The following is a 10,463-nucleotide window of genomic DNA, read 5'->3' as shown; positions in this document are numbered from 1 at the left end:
GGAGAAGCACCTCCGCCCGGGGCCAGACCCCTTCGGAGCACTGGGCTCAGGGCGCACCCGGGCTCGGCCCGACCCTGCGTCCGGAGTCCAGCCTCGAGGCGGGGTGCCCGCGGGCAGGGCCTCGGGGCGGCCGGTGGACAGACAGACCGACGTCCAGGCGGCGGAGCGCGGAGGCCCTGGCGCGCGCAGCCGCGGGGCTGGGGTCAAGGCTGGGGCGCCCGGGTGGCGCGGAAGGGGTGGCCGGACGCGCGGGGACGGCATGGGATGTGACGAGCGGCGCGCTGTGCATTGTGGGAATCCCGGGGCCGCGGCGACTGGTTCCAGTTCACTCGGCAGCGGAGCCGGGCGGAGGGGGCGAGCGCGCGGCGCGCGGGCGGGAAGCGAGAAGGCGGGCGGGCGGGCCAGCCACGAGCGCGGAGAGAAAAGGCGCCCTCCCAGGCCCTGCCCGGCCGCGCGGGATTCTCTTTGGTTTTGTTCAAACAGCAAACCCGGAAGCCAACTTCTCTCCAAACCACGTCCTCCTGCCCGCGCCTGGGCGCTTTTGTGGGAAGGCGACAGTGCTGGCCCCTCCCCCGGCGACCCTTCCCGGGGCGGGCGGGCGGGCTGAGCCCGAGGCCCAGGGAGGCCCCGCAGCGCTGGCCGGGCAGCCTGGGCCTGGGCGACCCGGAGCTGCGGTGCGCGGAGTTGTACTTGGTGAGGCCCCCGCCGGCCCGCGAGTTGCCGGCCCCCGCACAATAAGTCGGGCCCGAGAGCCAGGTGGCGGTGGTGTAGGCGTCTGGCTCGGGTTCTGCGGAGAGGGGAGGGTTGGCGGCTGGGGGATACTCGTGGGATCGGAGCCAGGCAGGGCCGGGGAGGGGGTTGTCCAGGGACTGGCTGGCGAGGGCACGCGGGAACCCCCCCGTTGCCCTCGTTCATCTTCAGATCGGCCTTTTGTTTGCTTTGTGGCTGGGAATTTTTTTAAAAGGTAACTCCGGAAGGCTGTAGGCTTCCAGGGTGGAGAAGGCCGGGAGGGAAGGGACTCGCTGGGGGTGGGGTGGAGTGGGGAGGTGAGTGCGCTGGATGCTGCTGGCGGTGTCACCTGACAACAGGTGTGCAGGGTGGCGCGCCCCGCCTCCACTCCTGCGGGGACCACGGATCACCTAGGGATCTGGTCAGTAGATTGGAAGGTACTTTTAGACAAGATGTTGGGGAAAATATTGCTGAGTTTGAAATCGAAAAACAGCTAAGACAAACTTTGAATTCAGCAATTACAATTACCATGAAATCCTTGTAAGATTTTAATGATCCAATAAACAGCATATAAAAATAGACAATTAGAGGGGCATTCCTGCTAGCTTCTCTTTTTCTTCCACCTTTGTGGTTTGAGGTTTTACCGTTAAAGAGGGGGCAAAGTACTTTGTCCCAGGCTTCCTGCTCAGCGGACTAGGGGAATTTCAAACAGCTTTGGGTTTGAGTAGGAGACTCTCCTTGTAAGTTTGGTGGAATCCACCTGCTGCAGGCCACCTTTAGTGTACCACTCTGCCTTCAGAGGAGTTGCGGGCCCTGAAATGGCCACCTTATGCCTGCAATGGAATTTATCCCCCTTGTACACCGCTGACTAAAGTTGGGCAGCATCATCCCCGTCTTGCACAGGAGTTTCTCCAGGATGGGGATAAATATGCTTTAAAACCTTATTTTTTTCCTTAAAAAAAAAACACCCCCAAACCCTTGAGTCTTTAAATTCTTACCCCTCTAATTTTAGGAGGAGAGCAGGAAATCTCTTCATTCTGTTATTTTGTTTTAGCCTGTCACCATTGTTAATGCTGACTGCTAGATGAAGGCATTTAGAAGGAGGGAAGAGTTTAAGTGAAAAATTGTTTGAGATAGGGCCTTTAGAATGAGGAGTGGTCTAGAACATCCCTTGTGACACTGTGACACACAGCCCTAAGTCACTGGTGTGGTCTGTACCAACGGGGCCAGGCGCAGGGAGTAGTACATCTCCGTCTGCCATTTCTTCCAGTTCTGGTGACAGCAGAACTCTGAGACCCCTTATCCCTTTCCCATAGAGAGGCTTGGAGTACATGTATTCTGGGACCTGCCTCTGATACCTTCAGAGCTGATGCTGCCCCCAGTCATTTAAAGGCAATTTATTGAAATCAACCGAAGTGCAAACCCCAGGCTGACTAAACACAGTACGAACTTATATGTGCTATTGGTCAGAATCACAGCGGCTTCTACTTTTTGTTGGCTTGTGCCTTGGATTTGTGTTAGGTTTTTCAGAGCTCCGTTCTTGGCACATATGCTGGGAAGGAGCAGGGGCGAGGGGAGCCCCACACCTGTCCTATGGGTCGTCCCCACGTTCTACAGTTTTAGAAGTACATTGGGGGCCACCCCAGCTCTTATGAGTGAGCCCAGGTGGGTTCCAAAGAGTTGTATAGCTCATTTGCTTGGATCAAGCCTGCCAGATTGGTGTCTTACAGTGTTTCAATAAATAATTCCTGAGAATCAACTCTGAGTCAGGCAGTGGGGACAGGAGCATGATCAAGAAATGCCCAGTCCTCATGATTGGGAAAGTGATGTAAGGAGAAGACAGACAAGTGGCTGTTGCAAGGGTGCAGAAGGCCACAGTAGCTCCCATGGTAGCCCCCAGAACAGTGACATAAGCAGGAGCAAGCCCTTCCTGGGTACAGAAAGGCCAGGTAGGAGTTGGCTGGGCAGAGGAGGGCAGATGCAGACAAGTGTTTAAGGCCTGGGGAACCCCATGTGTTGAGTCTTAGAACAGTGAGAATAGAAGTCATATGGGGGACCCACCAGAGGCTCAGGATGGCTGAATCCTGGAGGGAGTCAGGTGAAGCTAGAAGAAGCCATTGAAGGTTGTGAGCAGGAGAGAGACATGGCCAGATGTTCTTTATTCTTACCGGGAATACACCTATTCAACAAATACTGTATGGCTTCTAGATGCCAAACCCACCCAACCAGGGTCCTCCTCTACTGAAGCTCACATTTAAACTTTTCCTTTGATAGCCTTCCATTGAAATGGCTATCTTAGAGTTTGGCACAACCTTTAAAAGAGAGAGGAGGTGTGAAGGAAAGTTTCCTCTTAAAGCAGGAAGACAGTGCCTCGCTACTGAAACGTAGTGCCGATTCATTTAGTGCAGCTCACGAGCTTGGGGGGGCGGTTCAGAGGTGAAACTGTAATCCCAGACTAGCCTCCTGTAAACTCTTTCCTGAATAACACTTGTATTTGGCTTCTGTTTTCTCTCCATCACTAAAAACCTCACACACGAGGAAGATAACGTGTGCTGGAACAAAATTTGCAGTTTAGGATTTATTTATTATCTCAATTTGTCCTTCTCTCCTTGTTTGTAATGGCTTGGTTCACTGAGGGTGGACTGTAAGTTCTCTAATCATCCGGCTCCCTTAATGATGTAGTGTTTTATGAATGGAGAGAGATGTTTTTCCTGATTGGCTAGAGTACCAGAACCAGTCTCTCTTCTCAGCCAATCAGAGTGCTGTTTCTGAACCCCAGGTCTGTGAGTGATAGTTGTGTAGTAGATCCTCATGCCTCTGGGCACATGGCAGCAGTGACACCGTTAATCATCTGGTGTGATAGGAGCGAATGGAAGAGAATGCTGGAAACAGGATTAGTGTCCTACGCTTCAGAATTAAGTGTCTCAGGTTTGCTGTCATGATTGGAGTTGACGGGAAGGTGACAAATGCATGTGGACATGTGGGCATTTATCCAGCTTTAGGGAGTGGATGGTGCGGTCCTCTCTCGGCCACAGTGACTTAAACCACTGATGGCTCCGGTCCCCCATCCTCGGGTGCTGGAGAGAGGGCCGGCTGACTAGCAGCTCCCCAGCAGTTCTGGTCAATATTTCATTCGGGATCGATAGGCATGAATTCATTGCTTAGATAATAAAAGACTTCACAGTCGCCGGTTCCAGTGGTTTTGTAAGTGCCCTGATTAAGAGTTTTCTATGCTGTAGCCTTAGCGGAGGTCAGTCACTTAGAGATGTGAGGAAGGTAAGTATTTCTCTCTGGTCTCGTTCATCTTTTACTGAGAGCTAGTCTTGTGGCAAAAGAGAGGCGGCTGGAGCCATAGAATTATCAGGGAATGGGAAGGCCTCTTCGTGGCTCCCACCGTAGCTGTCGGGGCAGTTGTGGTATTCCCTTCCTGGGAATCCCTAAGGAGGCTGGCTCCACAAGCTCCCTGAATTTCAAGGGTCTGAGCTCCCACAGGGATTGGCCAGGTAGGTGTCCACAAATGGTCTCACTGAAGGTCTCTGACTGGTGTCCCACTTGCCACATCTCTGAGCCCTGTGGCCTGTGGCCTTTGGAAATGCTGCCCTCATCTTTATCAAGAGCACCCCATCCACTGTAAATGCCAACTAATCGCTCACCAGCCAGCCAGCATTCGAGAGCCTACCAGGTAACAGGCAGAGTGGGGGGGGGGCGTGGGGGCACACTGGTGAGCAGAGCCGGCCGGTGCGTCCCATCAGGACAGACAAGGAAACTGGCAGTGATGATAGAGTGTGGCAACTGCCAAGGGTGAGGAGGTCGGCTTCAGAATATTTACATAAATTGGATCTAGAATAACAGTCAGGTTAGAAGAAAGGGCTGGAAACTGCATTTGCAGAGCTCTTTATTTATTTATGAAGATTTTATGTATGTATGTATTTGAGAGAGAGAGAGAGAGACAGAGTGAGCACAAGCAGGGTAGAGAGGCAGCAAGAGATGGAGAGGGAGAAGCAGGCTGTCCACTGAGCAGGGAGCCCGATGCGGGGCTCGATCCCAGGATCCTGAGATGATGACCTGAGCCAAAGGCAGATGCTTAACCGACTGAGCCACCCGGGTGCCCCTGCAGAGCATTTTATATAAGATTGAGAAAAGTAATGGGGTATATTAAAGAATGGTGGCACACTCAGGAACATTGTAGGGGATTCATAGCTGAGCTCCGGGGCCACAGCAGGAATGTCCACTGAGGAAACAGGAGCAGTTTGGCCTGGTGGAGCCGTTGTTGCTGGAAGTAGGGAGAGATGGGCTGGAGTTCCGCGGGGCCTTGTGTGCAAGGCTGGAGTCGGGCATAGGGCTGTCCCAAACTAGACTGTGGCTGGGGCGCACAAGGTGCAGCCGCAGCAGGAGCATAGAGGAGGGGGCCGCGTGGTAGGTCTCCATCACCAGACCAGTAGGTAGGATCACCTCAGACAGGGCTGGAGGGGGTGTTATAGACTGAGATTGCGGCATGTGCCGAAGAGTGAAGGTAGGGGTGAAGGCGGTGTGTAATGCAGCGAGGAGCTTGTTAGGGTGCCCTGTTGGGGAGGAGTGGAACGGTGTGGTGGTAGGTAGGACAGCCTTTTGCCCCTCTTACCTCTATAGTAGAGGGCTTGTCATTCTCAAGTCCCATCTCATTCACGGGATCCTCACAGCCAGCCTTCTCACTAGTCCTGTGCCATGAGCACAGATCACGTGCCCTGGTCCCATCTCGGTTGTTGGGAGGACTGTGGTCAGAGGCTTGCCTCTCACTCAAGCCTGGCTCACTTCTCCATACAGCCCCTCTCCAACGGTGTGTGACTCTGGGTAAGTTTTGGGTTTCTGCAGGCAAGGTTCATGTCTGTTGTGATTGATTTATAGTCAGAGGAGTTGCAGGGGTACAGACCACAGAGATCCCTTCAGGATCAACCACAGAATCTTCATTTCCTGGCCTGGTAACAGTCAAAAAAACCAGCCAAGCTAATGTGCCATGATGAGTGGATGCCGAGGTTGCCTGAAGCCCCCCTATCTTCAGAGCATGTGGGGCCCCGTCTAGGGGTGAGGACTTCTGGTTTCTTGAATGGAGTATCATCCAGGAAGGAAGGACATGGTTTTGTCAGTTTGACAAGATAGTGTAGCTCTTTCTCTTCTGAGCAACGTCGGTGCCTTGAAGAGAAGCCAAGTGTGTTAGAAGCCACTTTTTCTGTGATGGAGGACCGTCCATCTCTCAGAAGAGGCTGGATGCAGGACATGGGTCAAACAGGGCCCAACAGCCTTTGGTCGGCTCCTCACACCTTGGCTTCATGGTCCACTTTCAACTTGGTTTGTTATGTGACAGAGACTGGCTGCTTTCTCCTCTGACCAAATAGCTAAAGGACATTTCTCAACCTCTCTTGCAATTAGGTGTGGCCATATGACCATGTTCTAGTCCATGAATCATGGTCAGTAGTGGTGTGCCGCCCTCTAGGCCTGGCCCTTGAAGGCGTCCATGTGTTATCCTCCATGGCCTTTTCCCTTCTGTGGTAACACAGGGAATCGTGCATTGAAGGATGGGAGGGGTCTGGATCCATGAGTCGCGTGGAGCAGCACCAGCCAATCATGGAAACCCACTCTGGACTTTCGCGAGGGAGAAATACGCTGCAGGGACTCGTTAGTGCGAGTGCTGTCCTTGCCAGTACACATAACCAACAACAGTGTCCGAGGAGGGGGCCTCTTTTCAGATTAGACACGTTGCTGTTACTTCTATGGACTTTCCCGAGCACTCGCTCAGTGAGTGCTTGTTAGGCCCTGCATATGCATGTTTCCATTCAGTTCTCCCACCAGTGGTTCGGGGTCCATTCTGTCTTTATCCCCGCTTGACAGCCGATAAAATAAGCTCCGAGGGTAACTTTATATCACACGCCCAATGACACATAGGCCGTAAGCGGCTGAGCCACAGCCTGAATGAGGCCAGTCTGACTTTGGAATTTAAGTCATTAACCGCAGTGCTCAACATCCACGTCCATCCTGGCTGCTCTCCCCTGACGTGTGTGCCTGGCCGTGGCCACCCATGTCTCCGTAGACCCCTGAGGAGTGGGATGGACACATCCGATGGACCTGGGTTTATCAGGAGACTGCCCCACTACAAGGTGACTTTCCGGAAGATATTTTTAAAGTCAGCACACATCACTGGATGTCATGAGGCTGCATGGCTTTGTCAGAAGTCTTTCCAAGCCGTGGCTGTAGCTTGGGGACCTATGGTTAGAAGTGCGGGAGGGGTGAGGACCAGCCCCAGGGCAGGGGATGAAGACGTGGGGCCTGACTGAAGATCAGGTGCGAAGATGTTCTCCTCTCAGCACAATGGCACCTGAGGATCCTTGACAACGGTCCTGCCTGGGACGCAGGACCTCGGGGATGAGCCCACTACAGCCTGGCGTCAAGTAGCTTGCCGTGCAGTCAGGCCAGGGAGGCAGGCGCACAGATCTGTGCCAGAATGCGTGCTTTGGGAACATGGAGCAATGGGTGATGCCAGTCCGTGGTCGGGTCCGAGGACAGGGATCTCACGAGACCCAGTTCTGCAGGCTGGCAAGAGGACAAAGGGTGTCTGAGGCAGGAGAGACATTCTGGACTCGGCATTGCAGGTCAGGAAGTCAGGGGCGGCAGGAGGCCGTGCCGTGGAAGTAGGTGAAGGATGCTGTTTGTGGCTGGCTGGGGGTGATGGGGAATCATCCAGGGGGCACACATCCTCTGGCATCCATGGAGAGAGACCGGAACTGAGGATGGCAGGGGAGAAGGAGAGAGAGCTGAACCAAGGCAGGGAGGGCAAAGAGAAGGGAAGAGGCTCGAGAAGTTACGAGGTGGGTTCAACAGAGCTTGGCTAATGGCTGGGCACTGTGAAGGTAGGCAGAGAAGTAGGGCCCAGGTTCACGGCTGCTTGGTGGCTTGGTGCATGAGGTTGTCACTGCTGGGGCTGAGCAACCCAGAGGAGGGAGCTCCAGGTGCCCATGGGACTTGAAAGTGGGTCCTTACACAGGCAGGCAGGCAGAGCGCTGGGCCTCCACAGCCAGGTGTGCACCTGGGAGTCCCCAGCGTGTCCACATAAAGGCTGGAGTGGAAGGGAAGCATCAGGAGCGTCACCTTGAAGGAACGAGCATCTCTAGGGCCTGTCAGGTCCCTGAATGTGAATGGCTCCTCTCTGGGGCAGGACATTGCCCGATTCCCACAGATGCAGCGCCAAACATACCCAGACGGCTCTGCCTGGAGATGGGAGTTGACGCCTGGGCTCCAGTGAGTACGGGGCCGAGCTGCATTAATCATCACTGACCGTGGGCCTCTCCTGCTGAAGGAGGGGAAGTGTTCAGATCTGAAAACTCCTGGTCCAGAGGCATTGTGTTGGTCTGTGAAACACGTATGTAGTAAAGCAAAAGACCGCTGGGAAGCCCAGTGATAGCTTTCCCTGCATTCACGCTCATGCACATGTATGTACGTATACCATTTCCTGCTCAGAGTCAGCATGGACTCCTGTTTGCAGGGAATCTTTCAGAATGGAGCTCATCACAGAAAGAAATGGAGCCATTTAATTGTTTCAGAGAAACTCACACCCTTCTGGGACTCTCTTTAGCACACAGTGATCAATTAAGGCTTGGTGCCTCTTGATGAGAAATGTAAGATTCTTATCATGGTTGTCGGTAGCCACCCCACCCCCACCCCCCAACATCCATCCAGAGCCACCTTAATTCTGTTAGAGTGCCCAAGAATCCTGGTCTCTGCTGTTTCGGCCATCTGTGTCAGGCAGACAATTTGAGATGATCTTAGGGGTTGCGCCAATGTTAGGAATGGACCACGGTGTGTCCCAGATATAGGGTTTATAGGGTTGGGCGTCAGAGTAACAAGGACTCCTAACTCTGTGGCCTCCGCTGGCATAGAGGCATGGCCTGTTGGAGCTGGAGTAGCCTCCACACCACACAGCCCGACCTCAGTTTACCAGTAAATGGGAGACCTGCCCATTTGGTTCAGTGATTGAACATAGATGTTCTCCAGGAAATGCTTGCCTGGTGCCCAAGGATAGGCTGAGGCCTCTTCACAGCCCCTCTCCCAGCACCCTCACTGCCTTTCGTGATGATCATTTAAATGATGGTAGGGCTATTTCTTCTCTCTCTTCCTCACCAGCTCTGGGAGAACAGGGATCCCGTCTGCCTTGTGCCCTGCTGTCTCCGTTCCCCAGCACAGTTCCTGAAGTGAATGCATGAATGACTTGAATGCTCTTAGCAAACATTTGAGACCTTGAATGCTCTTAGCAAACATGTAGACTTTCGTGGTGCCCTGCTTGTAGTACAGACAGGGGCGGCCCTCTGAGAGCCTGCGTCTGATGGGAGAGAGGGGCATATGAACATCATCATGGCATAAGTGCAAGGGAGCCCAGAGGATGGAGGTGCTGTATCTGAGGACTCAGAGAAGGGTTGGCAGAGGGCAGAACACAAGTGTGAGGGGTAGTGGTGGTCCTGCGCAAAGGCCACAGCCCCTGCAGGGGAGGGCATTTGTGGGGAACCGTGTGTGACTCCCCCTGTGTCTGAGTTTGGACCACCGGAGGTATGCGGTGAAGCTGGCTGGATGTGCCAGGCCTATTTTTCTCGGACATCCCATGACAGGCCAAGCATCTTGATTTTTCCTCGGGAACTGTGGCAGCCACAGAGAGCTTTACGACCAGGGCTGTTGAGTATTCAGACTTGTGTGTACCACCCTCGGAGGGCGGGTGGATTGGAGAGTAGGGCCGGCGGTGGGGAGACCTCTTCAGGAGGTGTTTGTGATCGGTTGGTTGGTGATGACCTGGATTCAGTCACAGTCGGGGTGGACAGGAGAGGCCTTCCAAGAGCTGTTGGAGATGCAGCCTTCTCTGGACTTGAGTGGCATTTTGGATGGGGTTGGGGAGGAAGAGCAGGGAAAGACAAGCACTTCTGCGTCTCCTCTAAGGACAGGCCCAGCTCACAGACTGGAAATGTTCTGAGGGCCTGTGATTGCAGCCCGGCTATCTGCTGAACTCCTGTGAGCTGTTCTTGCCCCCGCCCCCACAGAGAAACGACCCTGAGGTAGAGACGCTGCTTTCAGCAGAGGGCCTAGGTATCAGGCCTTACATCATTCTAGGGCTAGGTGACATAGTTTTCTTTCATGAAGCCTTCGGGACATTCATCCGCCCCGGTCTCAAGGGTATGAAAATGCAATTATTAAACAAGTGTATAGAACATAGCCAAGAAATCCCGTTTTCTTTTACATCCTGTGGCATAAAGGCAAGGCACTCAAGAGCACTCATTGTCAGAGTAACGTTTAAGTGGAAGTGGCCGCCGAAACTGGTGTTATGGTATAAAATGTGAAAAGCATCGCCGTTCTCTTTTTAGGGGCCGAAGTGCTCCAGCCGAGGGCATCAGCCGGGCTCGGAGGGCTCAGTGGCGGCAGGCGGTGGCCTTCCTTCTAGGGGCTGAGAGTGGGGGGCGGGGGAGGCGCTGTCTGTGACCCTGACCCTGTGCCTCTCGCCTCCACAGTGTGCTTGCTGGTTCACCTCCAGGCCGCCGCCATGTCGAGCCGGGGCGGGAAGAAGAAGTCCACCAAAACCTCCCGGTCTGCCAAGGCGGGAGTCATCTTCCCCGTGGGGCGGATGCTACGCTACATCAAGAAGGGCCACCCCAAGTACAGGATTGGAGTGGGGGCACCCGTGTACATGGCCGCCGTCCTGGAGTACCTGACGGGTGAGTACGCCC

General features: G+C 54.2%; 1 protein-coding gene across 4 annotated transcripts in view; it reads left to right on the top strand.

The window, feature by feature from the left end:
• Positions 1–559: 559 nt before the first annotated feature.
• The window catches only part of LOC100466888 (core histone macro-H2A.1), a 77,195-nt gene continuing 67,291 nt past the window's right edge, over positions 560–10,463 (top strand). For 3 of the 4 annotated variants that reach the window (XM_011224580.3, XM_011224573.3, XM_002912925.4), the window contains exon 1: positions 10,248–10,451. In XM_011224580.3, the coding sequence (XP_011222882.1) occupies positions 10,280–10,451 (172 nt within the window). In that variant the 5' untranslated portion in view covers positions 10,248–10,279. Of the gene's footprint in view, positions 694–10,247; positions 10,452–10,463 lie in introns of those variants that run through there. The other variant, XM_034656032.1, reaches the window with a different exon arrangement.

This window comes from Ailuropoda melanoleuca, chromosome 3 (assembly GCF_002007445.2).
Source record: "Ailuropoda melanoleuca isolate Jingjing chromosome 3, ASM200744v2, whole genome shotgun sequence".
NCBI lineage: Eukaryota > Metazoa > Chordata > Mammalia > Carnivora > Ursidae > Ailuropoda > Ailuropoda melanoleuca.
Note: the sequence above shows the minus strand (reverse complement) of the source record. Positions and strands in the feature narration are given on the sequence as shown.